Source organism: Triturus cristatus, chromosome 4_2 (genome assembly GCF_964204655.1).
Source record: "Triturus cristatus chromosome 4_2, aTriCri1.1, whole genome shotgun sequence".
NCBI classification, from domain to species: Eukaryota; Metazoa; Chordata; class Amphibia; order Caudata; family Salamandridae; genus Triturus; species Triturus cristatus.
The window spans coordinates 164,242,178-164,265,405 of NC_140586.1; the positions used below are offsets into that span (position 1 = coordinate 164,242,178).

At 45.6% G+C, this 23,228-nt stretch overlaps 1 protein-coding gene across 3 annotated transcripts in view; it reads left to right on the forward strand.

Annotated features, from left to right (window-relative positions):
* Positions 1-23,228, forward strand: part of PTGES3 (prostaglandin E synthase 3) — a 217,638-nt gene that overhangs the window by 24,613 nt on the left and 169,797 nt on the right. For all 3 annotated transcript variants that reach the window (XM_085600959.1, XM_085600960.1, XM_085600961.1), the window contains exon 2: positions 2,450-2,563. In XM_085600959.1, the coding sequence (XP_085457085.1) occupies positions 2,450-2,563 (114 nt within the window). The remainder of the gene's footprint in view (positions 1-2,449; positions 2,564-23,228) is intronic.

The window sequence follows — 23,228 nt, forward strand, 5'->3', positions numbered from 1 at the left end:
AATGGGCATGTCATAAGACTAATTCTGTTCTCCACAAATGTTTGTGGTGTATGATATGCTGCTTTTGCGGATATACAAATTTGTCTCATCAGTCAACCATGCAGCATCTCGTTAGCTTGAATATTCACTGAAAAGTAAGGAACGTCTGGGACAGTTTAAAACCTGGGTTTACAAGTATATTATGAGAAATAGGCTGTTTCTCCAGTTCACCAATTGGGGGAGTTAAAAATGTCGCACAAGCTTATATTTTGAATTGCGTCCTGATTTCTGTACTCCAAAAGTGTGGACTTAAGCCAATTTCTAATCGGGTGGTCATGCAGATTCATCTCTACTGAGCGCTTGTGTGTTGTATACTCGTGAGTCACAAACGTATGTTGTGAATCTGTGGGAGTATTTAGAGGACCAGCGATGCCACTTTAAAGGGTTTAGGATGACAAGCTGGCTGACTTCTCTGGTTCTCCAATTAGTTGTTTCCTTAGTGCTACCAGGAGGACCTCCTGCTAAGAAGAACCCTCTTCCAATATTTATTCTTCCAACATTAAGGTCGACTTGGAATATGGGGTACTATGGGGTCCTCAAACGTGTAACTACATGTTGAATAAAGACATTTGAATAAAGAACAAGTAAGACCTAAACATGTCAAGCATATGTACAGGCTGCTTACTTTGGGAGTCATCCCTGCCTTCCTTACCTTTGTTAGAGGCCAAGATGATTTGGCACAGGCTTGTGTGTTCATTTGCTCTTGGTGATTACCTACCATGCCTCTGAAGGCACCAGGGTCGACAGACAAAGGAAAGTTGTCCTGACAGCCACAAATGGGTGTTGAACGACTGAGTGCTTGGGAGATTTTCTTTCTTGGGGAAAGTCCGATATCTGTTTTGTTGCTACCTCAAGAGACACAATGTAGAGACAATGCATCCGAGTTCCCGAAGCACAGTTCCAAAGAGTATGCCGCATGAATGTCAGAAAAACCGACTTTTCCTGAAAAACCCATCCGTTTGAAATACGTGCAGAAGTCTTCTGCTGTGACCATATTCTCCAGTATGGGTGTTGGGCAGGTTCTTACACCATGGCCTGCCATCACTGAATTTGATTCACTGGCTCATGTGTATTTGAGTATTAACATCTGAATCTTTCCTTTGGTTGCATTAACCTCTTGAAGGAGGACACATCCTTCCATGAGGCAATCATATGCCTTCAAATAGATGGTTTTTCGTCTTCTTGTCTAAAATAAGATTGCTTCAAGGGTGTAAGAAGAAACTGTACTTGGCCTCACATTTTACTCAAAATTACATTTGGTTGCCACGGCTTCTTAACACTGGTTTCAGTCTTGGATATCTTTTTTGACTATTAAAATACTGACAAATTTTCATGGCGAGATTAAAGAAATTATATTGTGATTGTAATTCTGGTCTGCCGTGTCAGATAAACATTATCTTGTCCTGGCTAAGGAACCCAAATTTCGAACAAATGTGTGAACACTAGCATATTTCATAATGCCTTCACAATCCGGTAGATGTTAGGTGAAGCTTCGTCTTTTTCCAGCTAAGAACTGTTCCTTATTCCTCTCTAAACTCATACCAGATGTTCACGTTAACCACTCCCATTTCATGCCGAACCCCCCCCCCCACACACACACACACGCACACACACTCCGAGTCATACCTCTGCAGCAGAATGGTCACTCTGTACCTTAGTTGGCTAAGTGCTATGAGCTGTTGACTTGGTAAAACAATTATTTGGCTTTACCTGCACTTATTAAAAATCCAGCAAACCAGCACTGGATGAAAAATGTAACTTTTCAATAGGGAAACTTTCTTTACTCGTGGAAAGTGTTCCCTCTTCACATTTGCTAGGTAGCCTCTTAGAAATCAAGCCACCGATTTTCAAAACATTACTGTTGTAGTAGCAGATGCCTTAAAAGGGTTAAATAAGCCTTCCCTGTGCAGTTTTGTGACTTAAATCCGTTATTTACACTTTTGTTTCTATTCTGGTTTACTTGCCTCTTAAGTTAAGAGGTACACTTGTGTTCCACTTTTTTTGAACGTCAATGAAATATCCCATTGAAGAAGGAATATCTACCCAGCTCACTCTAGCACAGGGAGGCTTTTGTATCCGTACAGAAGAAGAGTAAACATTCTAAATCGTATAAAGAGCACTGTCAAGATGTAAAATTATCAGCTTTGTAATTTTTTTTACAAGTAATAATTAAAGTGGGTCTTCATGTCCAAACTTGCAGTATTTTCGTTAGATTATAATTGATTTTATTGGGGGGCAAAGTACAGTTCCTTTGTTTGGGAAAAAGTGTTAACATATTTTGTTTCTGAACACAGGCAGAGTTATTTTGCTGGTCATTAATTCAAGAAAGCTGCGCACACAGAGGCAACTTACTATTATTTCGAAGTAACGTTTTCCATTTTCATGAACCATATTCTTTCTGTGTTTCTAGGCAGCCAGCATCTGCAAAGTGGTATGACCGACGGGACTACGTTTTCATTGAGTTTTGTGTGGAAGACAGCAAAGAAGTTAAAATAGACTTTGAAAAAACTAAACTAACCTTCAGGTGAGAACTGTGGATTCTATCCATATAAATGATCTTTTTTCATTCCTCTTCCATTAAGCAATTTTAATTGAATTTTAATGTGCAGAGGAACCAGCCATATTGATTGAGCTCTTTCCATTTGGCGGTAAAACACTACTACAGTTCCTGCAGCATGAACTGCTGACTTGACCAGTTCAAGTTGGAAAAAGTTTGATATTGAGGTATATATAGTCTGTTGCGAGACTAACAGATCATTCTCTCTATTAGAAAGTGTTTGACCTCCTTGGCACAATCTAAAACATTATGTCAAGAAATATCTAATCAACTATTTCAATAGGTAGTAGCTGTTGGGGATTGAGACCCAATGAACTCTCGTCCAGTATCTGATGCCTTTGGGAAGCTTTATTTTCTAGTCCTTAACAAAATCGGAGCTCTGTGAAATTGTTACTGTGCCATTTCATGACTTCGCACGTGCAGTTCAATGATGAGTGCATGCCAGCAGGGTGTGGTTGCAGCCGCAGCTCTGAACAAGTCAACTTCTAAAGGTTTAATTCGTGAAATTACTTTAATAGCTTGATAGCAAAAAGTTTACAGGTATCTTCTTTAATGCAGATCTTCTCTAAATCAATTTACTTGAGTTAGGTTCAATACAAGTTGTGGTTCACTACTTCTTTTATGGGTATGTTCTGTGTAGTTCAGATGTTCATTCAATTGCAATTACTGTATTTTGAGTCCCTTTCATCCAGGGGAGCCTTGGATCTTAAGCTCATTGCAACAAAGTGGTCATTTGCTTTGTGGCTAAACATTTAGGTAAAAGAAGTACAGCTGCTATTTATGAAACTGTTGAAAAGAACAAGTTACTTGCTCTCTGTAATGTTCTTTCTGGTGGACACTAGCTGACTGCAGATTCCCCAGCTTTCTATTATTCCAAGGCACCAAAGTGGATTTAGCAACGTCTATGAACTGGCTCCTGCACTCTGGCAGGTAGTGCCAGCGCTTTTGTTGCAACTTTGACCTGCCTCCTGACATGACTGCCCATAACCGCATGCAGGCACTCCCCGTGCATGCTGATGTACATTTATTCTGTGGCATTTTCTTCGCATTGCAATGCGGAGCAGGACTGACATATTAAGGATATTGCAAACACAAGGAGATGATGGACGGAGTGCTGAAACTTTTCAAACACTCACCCCCAGTCACAGATCTGGGTTGAATCCATCATCATTCTTTAGCTCACTTCACCACCCCAGTTCATACACAGCTATATGCAAATCAGTCTTGACCCTGTGCCTCATGGGAACAGTCCAGCCCGAACTGCCAAGTCATGTCTTTCCTGGAACGGAAACAAGCATCCTGGGACCGGTTTCTGGGTAACACCCTTCATCAGCCAGGCTAGCTTGAATCCAGTGGCAAAGTGAGCAAGGGACCCACGTCTGGGCATACCCTACCAATTAAGAGCGAGCAAAGCAAACCAAGAGAGATTATGGACGTAGCGCTGAAAAGTTTCAGACACTAAGCCCCCTCCCTCACAGATCTGGGTCCCGTGCTCTCCATGCCACTGGAGTCAAACTATCCTGGCTGAAGAGGGGCGAAACCCCAAAACCAATCCTAGGATGCTTGTTTCCAGTCCATGGAGGACCTGGCCTGGCAGTTCGGGCTGGACTGTTTCTATTGGGCACAGGGTCAAGACTGATTTGCATATGGCTGGGTTCAAACTGGAATGGCATGGTGAGCAAAACAACGATGGATTTAGGCCCAGATCTCTGTGTTGGGGTGAATGTATGACATAGTTCTGCATTTTGTCCATCAAATGTTGTTTATGCATATTAAGAATATTGTAAAGTAACAACAAAAGAGGAAGGGTAATAACACGACTGATCCCCTCAAGGGAAAATGTATAAACCAACGAAGTCAGTGTAATCTCAAGAATGCACTTACCATCCAAGGAAGCACCGGTCTCCAAAGTCCGAACCTGCCCGATCAATTACAGGGAGGAAAACAGACCTACGGAGGTAATACACATTATGTATGAAAAGCCCTCACTCACCAACCTGGTTGGTGACATGCTTCATCATCGGGCTCCACCGGGCATGGCCGAATGCCATCCCAGTGTGCTGCAACGCCAGGTTACTGCGGAGCGGGGTTGTGTGTGGTGACAGTGAATTTAAAATTTCCAATTAAGTCAAAAAAGTATTTTATTCGTTTTGCTAATTGGAAAATTAAAACATAATAAAAAGGAGTGATGGTCAAAAAATAACAGACCGGGTTCACTCCATGGCGGTCCACCATGGAGTGAACCCGGTCTGTTATTTTTTGACCATCACTCCTTTTTATTATGTTTTAATTTGGGAAGTGCATTCTTGAGATTACACTGACTTCGTTGGTTTATATATTAAGAATATTGACCTCGTTCATGACCCAACTTGAAACTTTACTTCTAAACAGTCCACTACAGAGAACCTCGAGGAGGGCAGATGGAGTTAAATGCAGGTAGAGTATCCACCAGAAAGCGCATTACAGCACGTAAGTAACTTGTTCTTCTGATGGATAATTCTAACCGCAGGTTCCTCTCCGTCTGACTCAATACCCAGCTTATACAAGGACATGACTACCTTTCTCTGAAAGCACGGGTTAGTTCAACTGATGGTGCCTATTTAGGCTTTATACACCTACTGAGGAAGCTTTTCCAATGGCTGCCTCGCCAAACCAGAAAATCCCTCATTTAAGTACTGATTATAAGCAGCTTACACTAAGAAAACGATCTTATGGCAGCAGCAAATGAAGCTCTTAGCTAAACGTCAGGTAGTGCAGAACACTGCTGCTCACCTAGTCTGTAAACTTCAATGCGCACACCTTCAGAGCCTACTTTCAAATCTCAACCTTGGTTGCCAATGAAAAAGCTTTACCATTTCAAACTGTTGCATAGTACACAAGTGTCTATCTGGTAACGGCCCCCTTTACTTAAATAAAAAGCTGCAGCTCTACCTGCTAACGTGTAACCTCTGGTCCAGTGGGCACTCTGCTACGCCCTCGCCACATATGTAAGGCCAGATATGGGGGGGGGGGGGGGGGGAAGATCTTCCTCATATCTTGCTCCTCACCACTGGAACAGACTACACCTACCTGTCCTGATTTAACCCATTTCAAAAAACTTCTCAACCTGGCTCATCTGACCTTCCGTTTAATCTCTTCTTTCAGTTTATATGCCATAGCGCTAAGAGGCCCTATCGTGGGTGATTTTTTTTTTGATCTTTATAAATAAAATAACATCCTGGAGGGCCGAGTGGACAAAATGACCGTCCTTGACTACCTCCAAATTCGTTCAGTAGTGTTCTATGCAAGTATGGAAATATGTCCAGGTGTAGTGTGGCAGATGTCCAAAACCTGAACACCCCAAGTCAGGGTATAGTAGCAGCCTTTAACCTGGTGGTGAGAGCCTGAAGGGCCTCATTTCCCCCCTCCCCTTTTTTGGTCAAAGCTTAATAGTTTGACACTGTTTTTGGATCACCTTTTCTTCCTTTGCCATATCAAAATCCCACAGAGTTTGGTGCTCTGTTTGTCCTGTCAGCGTAGAAACCAAAGGCCCACTTAGATTCCAGCAGGAGTAGCGTTGACTCCATATAGGAATGCGGCAGAGGGATGAACACAAGCAGCTTATTGCACACTGCCTGGCAGTTGAGAATGAACTGTGCCCATGAAGAACAGGGTCTGTACTATTTTGCGTATTGTGGACCTCGGTCTACAGTGGCATGGTGGGTAAAAAATGAATGATTCGCTAGAATTCTGTCTGAGCGACCCGCTGAGATCAGTTCAAGCATTCCATCCAACACATATTGCAATTGATGCCCTAAGTGCAGTTTTTCTGCCCAGATGTGGGTGTTGTGTACACTGTGACATAGGATTCCAGCAGTACTGTACTGAAGAAGGCCCAAGTATGGAGTAGCTTGTGTAACCTTGTGGAGGACGCCTCACCTGGAATTTTTGCATGGACTGTTCCTCCTTGATGGCATGGAAGGTGAAAAACTGTGGACTAGAAAGTGGCACTAAGCGGTCGCCAGTGGTCAGGATTACTTAAAGCATTCCGTTCATAACCTTGTTATTGCCACGTGAAAAGATAACAACTTGTGGAAGCAAGGTTATGTGTCCGAAGTAGCAATTTGACAGGAAACTGGGTGTCTGATACCTGTAATTCACTGACTCAACGCTGTCTGAGAAACCCTGACTTCAGAGAGAAGCATCTCAGGGCACAACTGTGCAGAGGTTCTAAGGGAGCACATGTCAAAGCAAGGAAAAAACACATAGAGGCTGCTGCATAATGAGCAGTGTGATATTGTGCATCAGTTACTACCTCTGTAAGTTCTGATTGGTGTAAGGAGAATATTTCCGCCCTCTGAGTTGACATCCATCAAGCACAACCAAAGATCCTGGCTACTTTGTCCAAAAGGCACCTTCAGTGCTGGTCCTTCTGAAGATGAAGCATTTACTACTTGTCTGCACGTGCCAAGGAGCATTAGACACCAGCAGGATGCTGCAAGCCATGAGCCCAAGAAGTTTCAGATCTATCATGGCCACTCTGGCATGCATGGCATGCACAAGCTGTTAGTGTTTTTATTTTTTATTTTGTGGATTCAGTCTTGCGCTTGGGGAGAATGTTAAGGTGAGGAATCTGCCTTTAGAAATATCTAAACTTTTGGTGACTCGAAGTGTGATTATCTTAAGGTAAGTTATGTTTGTTGCATAATGCATTTTTTGGAAGTTTAGACTTGATTGGTGGAATTTATTAAATATGAAAGGGGGCACTTAATGATTTGTGGCTTGTGGACTACTATATTGGCTGACTGATGCTCATTATTGCTGTCTTGGTTAAACAAAAAATATGGTATATTGCGGATAAAGATCTTACATAAGTGCCTCAGTGAGTACTTAAATGAACCACTGGTATCTTGGTATGATTTAAAAAAAAAAAAAAAAAAAATATTTTGCTTGTTGGTGCGTAGTAATCTTCACTCTTCGTACTGGTACCAGGAGTGTGTTAATTTTAACATTAAGCTCCAAAAACATACAAAACAAAATAAGGAAAGCCATCACTAAACTTGTACATACTATCAATAAATGTGTAAAACTAGAACATTGCTTAAGTCTTCCAGTTGATTTGAGCAATGTGGCTGCACTCCTTTATTTTTTATTGTGCATTCCACATAGGTTGTCTTTTCAGTGGTCTCACATGGAGTGCAATCCTGTCCTCTATTTTTTAGATGTGTCCAAAGCATTCCTATATTTATTCCAGATTAGAGGACTCCTCCAAATGAAAGTGTTTACGCGTTTCATCCCTCTTTACTGTGGGCCTCTTCAGGACAATGGAAGAAGGAAGTACCGCCTTTGATATGCGACTCAAAGCTTCCCCAGACATGGGAAATGCCACCACCTGCCCCGGGCCCATTTTACACCATGACAGACGAGAAAATAAGCTAGTCAGGAAGTGTTACCCATTAGGCTAGTTCTCTTCCAGGGGATCCTCATCAATAGTCATAAGCACTAGAATATTCCCGCCCATGCGCGGGTCCCCGGAAACACAATCCTATATGTGACAAACATATATGTACCTCTAGATCTGTTTATAATGTATAGCAAATGCAGCCTTTCATAACTAGAGCTGAATAATGCTGTAAGGACTCCCCTGTATATTATAAACAACACATTAAAAACCAGGGAAAAACAGCAAAGCATGTATGAAAACTGTTTTAATGCTTAGCACTTGTCACAATCTCTCAGATGGGACTGAAAGCATTGACAGCTCACAGGCTGCATTGCAGAAAAAACATAGCCTAGAAAGGCTGCAAAGCAAACTCATAGCAACATAGAAATAAACTGGCACCGTGCCTTTAAGGCAGCCATGACCCCCAGCTTCCCATCATGCCTCAGGGGTGACAGGTCAGTTGTTCTTTCCGGCTCCTTCAGGCAGGACCCTGGTTACACAGCTCCACTTTTTTCTGATTTTGCTCAGAAATCCTCAATTTTCAGGATAAATGTTTCTTGCTTCGACGTTTTTCATCTTGTCAAGTAAGGTGCTCACTTTTTCTGTCTGATTTTGGCATTTTTTTCCACTCAAAAGGCCATCTCTTTTGACCCCTGCCCTTCTTGTGGGAAAAAGGAGGCCAGGTCAGACTCTCATGCAGTCTGTATTCTCCGTCTACCGAAGGACCATGTCCCCAAAACTTGTCCTCATTGCCAGTCTCTCTCTAATTGAACTTTAAAAGACAGGGAGCGTATCTGTCTTTATGGGCTGGCAGAAAAGGATCAATCAACTTCCAGAGGCAGGTCACCGGTGAGAAAGGGCTCTAAGAAGGCCAGATTCTCTTCTAGAAGCAAGATTCCATCGGCGTCTGGCTCGGCGCTGAGAACAGCCACCGGTGGGACATGGGTCCAAGAAAAGACCTTCGACGGCGGGCTCGCCGTCGAGAGAACGCAGACATACAGGTACGTCACTACATTCGACGTCGAAGAATTGTGATCCTCCGCCGTCGTTAACTCTGCGACGATCGGCATCGAAGAGCAGAAGTCTTCCGCCATCGTCAACCCGGCGACGATCGGCGTCGAGGATTAGCAGCCCTCCGCTGTCATCTCGACGTTCCGCGTCGAAAGCTGGCAACCCTCCGCCATCGTCAATCCGGCGACGATCGGCGTCTAGGACCAGAAGCCCTCCGCCATCGTCAACCCGGCGACGATCGGCGTCGAGGAGCGGCAGCCCTCCGCCATCGTCATCCCAGTGACGATCGGCGTCGAGGCGCGAAAGTCCTTTGCCGTCGTCGATCCAACGACTTTCGACATCGAGGCGTAGAAGTACCCTGGCGTCGTCGAGACATTCTACGTCGAAGAACAGAGTAATCTTCAAAATCGATCCCTACACCTGGTCGAATTTCGACGTCTAGAAAGGGGTCAAGGTCGACATCGAGAAGGGCTCTGTCAGAGCAGGTTATACGCTCGATGTCGAGACCCACATCAGTGAGGTCTGGAGAAGGTTCAGTTGTTTTGGTGAAAGAATCAGCGTCCCGGCACTCATCCTCTCATTCCTCGACGACCTTCGACGCATTCACCATCTGCGTCCCCAGAACGACATTTAAGGAGGTCGCGTCAAAGATCTGTCACATCACAGAAGGGCTTCCCCTTCTGTTCACTTATCTCCAAGGTGGCTTCTACCAATCCATCACTGGAGTAAAGATCCGGCAGGAGCATCACGAAGAGGAGGAATATACCAGTCTGATCCACAGATCTCCTCTGCAAAGGTTGGTGCAAGAGGTGGATAGATTGCCTTCAGCTACAAGTCCGCATCGTGCTGGAAGATCGCGAGAGCGCAGACCTTCTACTTCCCATCACAAAAGGTCTCCAATGGTCTTCCTCCTCCACCTCTAAAAGAGACTATTCACCTACCCTATCGGATAGCCCTCAGTCGAGAGTGTCTCCGATAGATTATATGAACTCGTATCATGAGGTGCTTCAGAGAGGGGCTCAGAAGCTGAACATTGAGATGTCGACTCCTCAAGTTGCGACAACGGTCATTTTTCAGACACTACATCCGAGATCTGCGTCTCGTCCGTTGCTGCCTCTGGTTCCTGTGCTTCTAGAACCAGTGATGGACATTTTCCTAGCCCCCTCTACAATTAAAGCTGCACCTGCTAGGATTCAGAAAAAATACAAACAAGCTGAGACAGACCCGGTATTTTTGAAATCCGATCCGCATGCAGATTCTGTTATCGTCGCGGCGGCACGAATAACGCACGCAGTGTCGGCAAATTCGTTGGTCTCCCCTGACAAAGAGAGTAAGTCCCAGGATTCTTGGGGGGGTGGAAGGTTTGTGGGTCTGCTGCGTCATCGCTAAAAGTCTCCAGCGCAGCAGCCTTATTAGGCCACTGACAGCCTTATGGGACTCCTTGGATCGTTGCAAGAAAATGCTACCAAAGGAAGATCAAAGGGACTTTAAAGAGGTCATCAAGGAAGGATCCCTTGTAGCTAACCGAATGATTAGCATGACAGCGGATGGTGCCACACTGTCGGCGCATTCTTATGCACATGGGATTTGCGCTAAGTCTGCCTGGTTAAGGCTAACTGCTCTCAAGCCAGATGCACAACAGAGGATCCTTAACCTGCCTTTTTCTGGCTCCTCACATTTTGGCACCCATACCGATGAGGCGATGGCTAGGATGAAAGCCGAGTTGACACTCTGAAGGCGGTAGGATTAGAAAAGCAAAAAGAGTTCAGGCGGAGATACAGACCCAACCAGCGCAAGGGCTACCAACCGAGGGTTCAAACCCCTCAGTGGTCCCAAAACAAAAATCAAGGAAAGTCGCAGTTCCTAAGCCGTAAGTCAAACGGAGGTAGAGGAGGTCATCCGCAGCAGTCCTCTACCACTGCTAGATCAGCAGGGAAGCAATGAGCAAGAGCTTCCTCTGGCGCCGTTGGCCACTCCAGTGGGAGGAAGTGTTTCAAATCATCTGAGAGAGTGGTGCAACATAACAAAAGATCGTTGGGTGCTCAGTATACTACACAATGGATACGCACTACGTTTTCGTGTGTCTCCAAAGGACATTCCTCCGAAAAGATCTCGTCCTCACCAAGTTACTGCGACAGGAAGTGGTAACCCTTCTGCGAAAAAAGGCCATAGAAGAGGTTCCCCCATTCTCAGCGGGGGAAGGGAGTTTATTCCAGGTACTTTCTTGTGCCAAAAAGAGATCAAGAGCACAAATTCAGACCTATCCTGGACCTTCGATCGCTGAACAGTCATTTTGAAGGAGAAGTTTCGCATGTTGGCGCTTCATCAAATATGTCCACATCTGCAAACAGGAGATTGGATGTGTTCAGTGGACCTCCAAGATGCGTACTTACTATAATTCCCCGTCATCGCAAATATCGGCAATTCGTGGTCGGCAGCAAACACTACCAGTTCAAGGTGTTGCCCTTCGGACTGAAATCTGCCCCACGGGCAAGTGCATGGCGGTGGTGGTGATGGCGGCTCTACACAGAAGGGGTCTGTTTGTTTACCCGTACTTGGACGATTGGCTCCTGAAAGGGCCATCCCCTCAGCAAGTAAGGAGCGATTTCTAAATGTCTAACTCTACTCCGCAGGCTAGGTCTGCATGTGAACATGGAGAAATCGGTTCACCGACCTACCCAGGCGATCCATCATTCGGGCTCCACACTGGATACAAACTTAGGAAGAGCTTTTCCTTCGGAGGAGAGACTTTCTTCAATGCAACAGAAGTGCAAAACTCTTGTCCAGGTAGCTCGTCCAACGGTCCGGCAAGTGGCATCTCTGCTAGGATCGATGGCTTCTTGCATAGTTCTCATTCCCAACGCCAGGCTGAGAAGGAGGCCCTTACAACAGTACCTAGAGGACAAGTGGGACCAAGCATCGAGTCACTGGGAAGACCGAATTGTGCTTTCGCAAGCAGCAAAGTCGTCCATTATATGGTGGACTCGACCAAAGAACCTCGTAGTGGGAGTCCCCTTCCATCAACCAGTTCCAACGCAGTCCTTAGTAACGGATGCGTCTCTACAAGGGTGGGGAGCGCATATGGATTGCCTGCAGATGCAGGGACGGTGGTCCATCAAGGAACAATCCTACCATATAAACATGTTGGAACTGCGAGCAGTCCACCTAGCTCTGAAAGCTTTTCAGCCCTCAATCACTTCCCACTCGATCCTGATCCAAACAGACAACACAACCACCATGTATTACCTCAACAAACAGGGTGGTACGCGCTCTCGCCCGCTCTCCCTGGAAGCTCAAACGATATGGCACTGGCTTCGAGCCCGAGGCCTTTCCATCACAGCGGTGCATCTTCCAGGGGAGCGTAACGTGCGAGCGGACGCACTCAGTCGGCACTTCGAAGATGAGCCATACTGGGTGCTAAACGACGAGGTTGTGGCAGATATTTTCCATCAGTGGGGGCAACCTTCCATAGATTTGTTTGCAGACGATCAAAACAAAAAATGCCACGCCTTCGCATCCAGGTTCCACCGTCCAGGGACGAGGGGGAATGCTCTTTTGATGGATTGGTCCGGAATATTTGCATACGCCTTTCCTCCCCTGTCTCTGATCCCGAAGGTGGTATCCAAACTCATCCGATCCAACATGTCGATAATATTGATAGCTCCAGACTGGTCTCGTCAGTGGTAGTACCCAGACCTGTTACAGTTGTCGGTGCTCCCCCACAGGAGTCTACCTTACAGATCAGACCTGCTGACCAAGATGGACGGGAAGATTCTACATCCCAACTTTCCCTCACTGAACTTGGCAGCATGGCTCCTGTGGTCCTGCAATATGGACATTTGAATTTACCGCAGGACTGTATGCACATACTAAAAGAAGCAAAGAGACCTTCCACAAGGGCGTCATACTTCTTTAAGTGGAAAAAATACTACTTATGGTACATTTGTAATCATTTTAATCCTACCACAGGGCAGGAGGAGATAATTCTTCCCTACCTCGTGTACTTGGCCATATCAGGTTTAAAGTATTCCTCGATCAGGGTACACTTAGTGGCCATTACGGCCTACAGAAAGTCTCCAAACCAGTCTTCCTTTTTTCAACTACAGGTGGTCAAGGATTTCCTACAGGGGTTGAAGAAAGTGTATCCCCCCCCCCCCCCTATTCGGGCTCCATCTCCTCCTTGGGAGTTGAATCTGGTCCTCTGTAGATTGATGGGTCCTCCTTTTGAGCCCATCCATAAAACCACGTTGCAGCATTTGACATGGAAGACCGCTTTCTTAGTCGCGATAACATCCGCGCGCAGAGTAAGTGAAATCCAAGCGCTGTCTGCCAAAGAGCCATATACTATCTTTCACCACAACAGGGTAGTGTTAAGGACTCACCCTGCTTTTCTACCAAAAGTTGTATCTGATTTTCATGTTAACCAGTCAATCTCCCTGCCATCCTTTTTTCCCAATCCCGCTACTCCTGCGGAGAGATCGCTCCACTCCTTAGACCTTAAGAGTGCTCAAGTTCTTTTTGCAGGGAACGAAAGGCATAAGAAAATCAGATCAATTGTTTCTAAATTATGGTTCCATGAGGACAGGCTTTCCAGCTTCCAAAAGGTCCATTTCGAGATGGATAGTGTCCTGTATAAAATTGGCTTACCAGTTAGCGAATAAACCCCTATTGGTGCCTAAAGCACACTCCACTAGGGGGAAAGCGGCTACAATAGCTTTCTTGCATGATGTTCCAATGGCAGAGATTTGCAAGGCAGCAACCTGGAGATCGGTACACACGTTCACAAGGCATTATTGTCTTGAATCCGATTCCAGAACGGATACTCAAGTAGGCCAAGCCTCCTTGAGGAATCTATTCAGATAATAAGATATCTGGGTTTTCAAGTTTAGTTATCTGAGCTTGATTATTAATTATTTTTTCCTTTGCCCGCAGGTGGAATAGGTGAGGCTCGCTGTTCTATTCTAGTGCTTATGACTATTGATGAGAATCCCCTGGAAGAGAAGGATTAGTTACTTACCTGTAATCCTAGTTCTCTTCCAGGGGTATCCTCCAAGTCATAAGCAACCCTCCCCGGGCAAAGGAAACTTATTTTTAAGGAATTGTAAACTCTTTGTGTCATGGCTTTTAAGTCACCGCACAGAACTGACCTAACTGTCACCCCTGAGGCATGATGGGAAGCTGGGGGTCATGGCTGCTTTAAAGGCACAGTGCCAGTTTATTTCTATGTTGCTATGAGTTAGCTTTTCAGCCTTTCTAGGCTATGGTTTTTCTGCAATGCAGCCTGAGAGCTGTCAATGCTTTGTCCTATCTGAGAGATTGTGCTAAGTGCTAAGCATTAAAACAGTTTTCATACATGCTTTGCTGTTGTTTTTCACTGGTTTTTAATGTGTTTTTTAATGCACAGGGGAGTCCTTACAGCATTATTCAGCTCTAGTTATGAAAGGGTGCATTTGCTTTTTTATTATATAAATGTATGTATATATGTATATATATATATGTATGTAGATGTTCGAGGCATATGAGCTGCAGATCACACACTAAGGATAAGATCGCCATCTGGTGTTGGGCTCGGATGATTGCAGGTTGTTGTTGTCTTCGGAAGAAGTCTTTGGTCACAAGATAGGTGACTCCTCCTCTGGACAACAGTGCGCATGGGCATCCACTCCATCCTCAGATTGTTTTTTTCCGCAATTGGGTTCGGATGAACTTATTTCCGCTCCAGCAGAAAACTTCTAGCAATCACAACAACTCTCTAAAATTTACAACTCGACGTCGAAATACCATCGGACCGGCTCCGGACGTGGCTGATGGAAAGGACACCCTTTAAAAAATGCCCCCAATGTGGAGCAAAGTTCCCCCACAGTGATCACCACGAGGTCTGTAATTTGTACCTCTCACCAGACCACAACGAATCCTGCTGTCCAGCCTGCGCCGCATTCCGTTTGAAGAAAACTATCCGGGACCGAAGAGCTCGACGCCATATCATGGCCAAACCGGTTCCGGAACCAGAAGACATCTTTGCGCAGGATGTCCCGGACGACGATTCCGAAGACCTCCAGATCGTGTCCGAGGCCGACGATTCTGATCCGGGGCAGCCTGTGAGTACCAGCTCCCCTACCCCAACCCCACCAAAAAAGACATTGGTCAAGACTCTGCCAGCTGGGCCCAGTCGCGATCCAAAATCACCTTCAGAAGCCCCGCCCTCGGGCCCGACTCCGAAGAAAACTAAGCCTGCAGGTGGCTCTGGCTCGAGCAAACCTCATATTATTGTGCCTACAATACCTTCGGCACCGAAGCAGGCTCGGTGGCCGAAATCTCCATCGGCACCGAAACGTCACTCAGCACCGACTTCTCCACCGGCACCGAGGTCTCTGTCGACACCGAAATGGTCGTCGGCACCGAAAAATCCACCGGAACCGAAAAGTTCTTCGGCACCAATAACATCCTCGGTGCCAAAAAAAGTCCACAAAGAACCTACCGATCTCGCAAAACTCAGACCGGAACCCAAAAAGTCGGCGCCAAAGCCACCTTCGGACACTGAGGAACTTATTCGGCCAGACCCAACGCAAAAAAGAATTTACATTAATCCTAAAACCGGACAGGTCACAGCGGTGCCATACAAGAAAAGGAAGCTGGACACAACACCACCTCCAGCTCCTCCAAAGAAGGACTGTGCCACTTCACCCATACGTCTTTCCTCTCCTATCTTACCTCCTATCCCATCATCCCAACCCCCACCGTCTTCTCCTTTACCATCTCCTTCTCACACACCACCTCCACAGGATGATGATGATTTAGGGGGAGGGGGGAGACCCGGATTTCCTTAATGATCCCACTGATCCTCATGATCCCTTTATACTCCCGGACACAGCACCCATAGATGACTGGGCTTACCCTATGCCTGACATGCCTGATCCCACGCCATACCCCTCAAAACCCTCCCCTCCTGATGACCATTTAGGGTTTGGTCAGCTTATAAACAGGGCGGAGGTGTGGCTCACTGGTTAGAGGCGGCAGATCCGTAAGCAGAGAATCGGCCAGGGACCAGGGTTCAATTCCCGACGCGGCAGGGTCATGGACCAGGGTCAAAACGGACTCGATAATTCTCGCCTCGGTACCTACTCTAACCAGGAACACACTCGGCAACTCTGGGCATTAGCTTGCCTCATCTCCACAACGGTCCCCCACATTCGCTGGGGATGCCTGGTTTCACCTTGGAGATACCCTGGAGGGACCATCTCACAGGGATAGCCAGGACGGGTTCCCCAGCGGTCTAAGGCGCCAGGACGCCTCAGGGCAGCAGTGCGCTTTACAAGACACATACATACATTTACATTTACTGTTCCATGGCGTCACCATGCACACAGACACACCTGAGGAAGATTTTCTTCTCGCGACCTTTGAGCAGTCGCAAAAAGCCGTTCACATTCTACCCATGATTAAGGGAGTGATAAAGCATGCAGCTGAGGTTTTTAAAGACCCTGTTAGGGCCAGGGTTCTTAACCCCCGGATCGAAAAGAAATACAGACCGGCACCACAGGATCCTTAGTACATCAAAGCGCAACTCCCCTTAGACTCTTTAGTCCTGTCAAATGCCAGAAAGCGGGCTAACTCCCAAACAACCGGAGACACACCGCCCCCAGACAAAGAGTCTAAACTCTTGGAGACTTCCGGCAAAAGGGTTGCCGCACAAGCTGCTAACCACTGGCGTATTGCCAATACACAAGCCCTATTGGCTCGATATGATAGGGCTCATTATGATCAACTGGAGGACCTTTTGCAACACCTGCCTGATCAATACAAATCCCAGGCCACTGACCTCATCCAAGAGGGCAAACTAATATCAAATGCCTCCATCAAATGTGCATTAGACGCAGCGGACACCGCCTCTAGGGCAGTCAACACAAGCGTATTGCTTAAACGCCACGCATGGCTCCGCATTTCCAGCTTTAAGCCGGAAGTACAAACAACCATTCTTGCTCAACCCTTTAATCAGGAGCAACTATTCGGACCCTCAGTAGACACTGCATTAGAAAAAATGAAGAAAGATAATGAGACTGCCAAATCAATGGGAGCATTACAGTCTACTCAACCCAGGGGCTCCTTTTGTCGCTCCTTTTATAGAGGGGCCTCCAAAAAGGTGGGAACAGACACCTCTTCCACCTTCAAAACATCAGGTCAAACATCCCCTAACAGAGGATATTTTAGAGGAGGTTACAGGGGAAACAATACCAAAGGCCGAGGACGGGTCAACAACAACACCCGCACCTCTCCAGCCACTAAACAGTGACTTGCCACCACTCCCCCCAGACAATTCCACTCCGGTCGGGGGAAGACTTTAACAGTTCCTACCTGTCTGGAATTCCATCACAACAGACAGGTGGGTAAGACAAATTATCCAGTCTGGGTACTGCCTCGAACTCCTAAACACCCCCCCCCCCCCCAAACATACCAGCCAAACATCGTCCCATGTCGTCTCACCACCTCACGCTCCTCAAACAGGAAATTCAGTCTTTGCTTCAAAAACACGCAATAGAACCTGTTCCACTCCAACATCAGGGCACAGGAGTATATTCTCTATACTTCCTCATTCCCAAAAAGGACAAGACCTTAAGACCCATACTAGACCTCAGACTACTAAACCAGTACATACAATCGGATCATTTCCACATGATCACTCTCCAGCAGGACCTTCCATTACTTCAACAAGGCGACTTCCTTGCCACATTAGACCTAAAGGACGCATATTTTCACATCCCTATGCATCCCGCTCACAGGAAGTATCTACGATTCGTGGTAGACGGTCAGCACTATCAGTTTACAGTTCTCCCATTCGGAGTACCAACCGCACCCAGGGTATTCACCAAATGCTTAGCAGTTCTGGCAGCATATCTCAGGAGACAACACATCCATGTCTTCCCCTTTAAAGCCGATCTAATTGCGACCTGTTCGGGGACCGGAAATGAATTGAGCGTCCTCCCTGTTTAACACTTCCCCTAGGAGATACAGGTTCTGTCGTCCATGCGGGGATAATATCTTGATGCGGGAAGTGTTAAACAGGGAGGACGCTCAATTCATTTCCGGTCCCCGAACAGGTCGCAATTATATCGGCTTTAAAGTGGAAGAAACAGAATTACATGCGGGCCACAACATTAATGTTGAAATAAAAGATTACTACAAACGGACAACAGTTACTGGGCCAATTGAACAGATTAAGAACAGCGCCCTTTTTCCTTGAAGCCGTAGCAGCATTATACAAGTCTAACGATTATATATAGGTGAAGGACGAAGGTGGAACATTAACTGCCGTTACATAAGAAGCATCGCCCAACCATCTGTAGTGGGTTGTATTAAGAAGGAACTAGGAGAAAAATAAACTCAGTTGAAATTTAAAAATCAACACTGAACGAGAGAAAAACATCGATTATTGGTCTTGACAAAGATAGTGGCAGAAATCAAGCCCATCGAAACGCGTCGACGCATAGGATAAATACAATCCAAAGGAACGGATATCCACTTGATAGGATAAATGTGTTAAGATCTTAAAAGTGTTTAATCCTCAGAGCTGTCTCAAATTGGATGTATAGTTTATGACAAAGTATAGTGTCTTCTTCATGTTGTATTCTCTCTGTTATGTGGGCTTATAATAGGGGTGTGTATTTTTTTAAATCATTTGATTTGTTTATGATATATGTGTAATTTTGTCTTAAGCTTTTTGTATGCACTTGCTAGTCATGAAATCTTGTATGTGATTAGATTCAGGGTGTTGATTAGAATAGGAATCAATACAAAGTGATGTTTTTAAATGTGATGAAATACATGTTTTTATAAAATAAATGTATATGGTTTTTTAATTTGATTTTGTGTATAGTTACTATCTTCGAAAATTTACATTGTTTTAATATAATTGTGTTCAAGGGACTGCTAGTTGTTACACAATGTATTACATACAGAAGCAGGGGGGGGGGGGGGGGGGCACATTCTCTACAACTGTCCCAACTTGCACAACAAATCTGTAGATGGGCAATTCCCCAAAACATCTACCTGCTAGCAGAACACCTCCCAGGGGTTCAGAACCAGGTGGCCGACCTCCTAAGTCGCCACACACAGCAAATACACGAATGGGAATTACACCCCAAAGTCCTACTCCCATTCTTCCAAAAGTGGGGACAACCAGACATAGACCTGTTCGCTACACAAGAAAATGCAAAATGCCCAACCTTCGCCGCCAGGTTTCCACACCCACAGTCAAAGGGCAATGCAATATGGATGAACTGGTCAGGCAGATTTGCGTACGCTTTTCCGCCTCTCCCACTCATTCCATTTGTGGTACGCAAACTGAAACAGCCGCTAACACTCATCCTAGTAGCTCCCACTTGGGCACGTCAACCCTGGTTCACCACACTTCTGGAACTATCTCTAGTTCCACATAAAAAATTGCGTCTCTCCCCGGATCTATTAACCCAGAACCATGGAGAAATCAGACACCCAGATCCTCAAACACTGAACTTGGCAATCTGGCTCCTGAAGTCTTGGAGTTCGGGTACCTCAACCTTCCTCCAGACTGTATGAATATCATAAAAGAAGCCAGAAGACTACTACTAGGGCATGCTATGCTGCAAAACGGAAAAGATTTGCCATTTACTGCACTAACAATGACATACAACCACTGGATACTTCCATCCAAAACATCATTTGCTATTTACTACACTTGCAAAGATGCAATTTAGCGTATTCCTCTATACGTCTACATCTAGCGGCATTAGCAGCCTACTTGCAAAATAGACAACACCTGTCCCTCTTTAAGGTACCAGCCATTAAAGCATTTATGGAAGGTTTTAAAAGAATTATTCCTCCAAGGTTACCACCTTCCCCAGTGTGTAACCTTAATATTGTTCTAACAAGGCTCATGGGTCCCCCATTTGAACCAATGCACAAATGCGAACTGCAGTTCCTAATATGGAAAGTGGCTTTCCTCGTCGCAATCACATCCCTGCGAAGAGTAAGTGAAATACGAGCCTTCACTCTTGAAGAACCCTTCCTACGACTACATCGTAACAAAGTGGTTCTTAGAACAAACATGAAATTCCTCCCTAAAGTCATCTCCCCTTTCCATCTAAACCAGTCAGTCGAACTGCCAGTCTTCTTCCCTAATCCAGACTCAGTAGCTGAGAGGGCACTTCATACCTTAGATGTTAAAAGAGCCTTGCTTTATTACATCGACAGAACCAAACCTTTTCGAAAAACCAAGCAACTGTTTGTTGCTTTCGCTCCACCACATAAGGGCAACCTTATTTCCAAATCGGGTATAGCCAGGTAGATAGTTAAATGTATCCAAATATGTTACCAAAAAGCTAAACGTACTCTTACCGTTCCCCCTAGGGCGCACTCCACGTGTAAAATAGGGTCTTCTATGGCATTCTTAGGGAACATCCCCTTTGAAGAGATTTGCAAAGCAGCCACATGGTCTACTACACACACCTTCACTAAGCACTACTGTGTCGATGTGCAATCCAAACAACAAGCTTCAGTAGGCCAAGCTGTCCTAAAAACTCTATTCCGAACTGCTGCAACGGATACAGGTGACCACCGCTAGGGGAGACATTGCTATATAGTCTATCCTTAGTGTGTGATCTGCAGCTCATATGCCTCGAACAGAATATGCTACTTACCAGTATGCATCTGTTCTTGGCATGTAGAGCTGCAGAGCCACACACGCCCACCCGGTACCTGTATCTGTTCCAGCATTGTCTTAATTAGACACTACACATGGACATCCTTTCTCTTTATTTCTTATACACCATCATTTCCCATCATGGCGAAAAACAATCTGAGGATGGAGTGGATGCCCATGCGCACTGTTGTCCAGAGGAGGAGTCACCTATCTCGTGACCAAAGACTTCTTCCGAAGACAACAACAACCTGCAATCATCCGAGCCCAACACCAGATGGCGATCTTATCCTTAGTGTGTGGCTCTGCAGCTCTACATGCCAAGAACAGATGCATACTGGTAAGTAGCATATTCCATATATTATCTACTGCCGGTCGCCAGTAGATAGTTCTAGTTAGGACCGTGTTGCCATAGGAAATCTCAAAATTCTATTTTGAATAATTTGGCACCGGTTGATGAGTCTTCGCGAAATTTTCAAAACTAATGGGGCGCTCCGCTCAGCTCCTACCCTGAAAGTCTCGGGGTGATTCGTCAAGCGGGGGGCGAGAAAGGGGGGTCCCAAAACGCGTTTTCCCCATGCATTTTTCCATAGGACCTTTTAGTCGAAGGTACAGCCCGAACGGCTGAACAGAATTACTTGAAATTTGGCAGAGAGGTAGTCCTCCGGTCAGGGAAGTGCCTTTTGCATATATGGAGTCAATCTGTTCAGTAGTTCCTGAGAAAATTGCATTTAAAAGCACATACATATCTATAGCCGCCCATGGTGCGCGCACCCTAACGTGCGCAAGCGTAATTCTGATTGGTGGTTACATGTCAGTCAACGTTCGAATCGGTCGAAATCAGGAAGTGTCGGCCGTCATTTTGTTTCAGTGCGAGAGTGGAAAAGGAAGGTGGTGAACGTGAAAAGGGGGCAGGGTAGAGAGTTCCTGACCCCCTAGCCTTTGTCAGGGGGTCCCTAAAGGACCCCGAAGGCAGAAAAAACATTTTAATTTTTTTTTTAAATCGCGGGGGTGCGCGCACCGTGCACGCACGGTGAAAAACCATAAAATTAATTTTTTAATACGTAGTTTATTGTAAAATAAATATATAAAAAAATAATACATACATAACTTAGCATTTAAAAAAAACTTACAAATTCACTGAAAAAACCATAGGTTTCACACGTTATAGTTAGGTGGATATTTCACTTGTAAAAAACCAATGAAATTCCCCCGTTATAGTTACTTCAGATAACTATAACTCGCGCGACCGCCACTCTATCACAAGGATGATGTTATCAGTGATGTCAAGGGTGATGCCACTGACCATGTCATGAGTGATGTAATATGTGACGTCATGAGCACAGGATTGCGGGCGCGCGAGTTATAGTTATCTGAAGTAACTATAACGGGGGAATTTCATTGGTTTTTTTACGAGTGAAATATCCACCTAATTATAACATGTGTGAAACCTATGGTTTTTATGTGAATATGTGTAAATGTATGTGTAAATGTATGTGTATATGTATATGTATGTATGTTTGTCACATATATGATTGTGTTTCCGGGGTCCCGCGCATTGGAGGGAATATTCTAGTGCGTATGACTTTGATGAGGATACCCCTGGAAGAGAACTAGGATTACAGTTAAGTAACTAATCCTTCCATCCCTAAGGTTCGCTACTTGATGTGAACAGAACTTAAAATTACATCATCTTGGTTTTAGGTGGAATTCTCACTGGACCAAGGATATGCTTATCAGGAAATGGTCATATAGAGGGTGTAGTCACCCTAAAGGTAAGTAGCCTATTGGCTACTCCCGGTCACTCCCCTTAAAGCCCCTAAATTGAGTATTTAGAAGGCACCCCTGATGGTAGGAACTTGGATTCGATGGATCCAGAAGAAGAGGACAATGGAGAGCAGTGGGACAACGAGTACTGAGGCTGCTGTAGACTTTTAGCAGTAAACCCTGTCTGCCTGCATCAGTCTTGACAATCGTGACGGAGTGACTCATCTTGCAGCTGAGCAACTACCAAGAACCCCGGTAGACTGCCAACCCTTCCCAAATTGCCAGCAACCCCCCTAGGATTGGAGGAGCTACTCCCCTGCAGCCCGCAGGCACCGAAGAAGCTGGGACCGGTTTACTGTGTTGCTGCTTCCCAGCCAGTCTGATGCAGCAACCACCCAGGAAGTGGAACCTGTGCTACTGAAGGTCAGATCTGTTCACCCACCGAGTGAGAGGACACCAGCACCGACCATAGCCGCCCAGCACCAGTACAGCAAACAGCCTGCGAGAGTCCAATCCGGACTCCCACTACACTGCGACAGAGCAGCCATTGAGGAATCTCTGCAACCCAGAGACCCCTTTACAGAGTGGCCCAGCTGCCCTGATTTCTGCCCCCTCAACCAGCGAGACTGACCACTTTAAGGATCTTGGATGCGCAGAACCCAGCCGACCTATCCACACCACCTGATCGCCTCAGCCTGGGTACCAACGAACCTATTGTGCCCCTGTGCTCCCAGGACTCTTGTGACTCGAGTCCCCCTTTG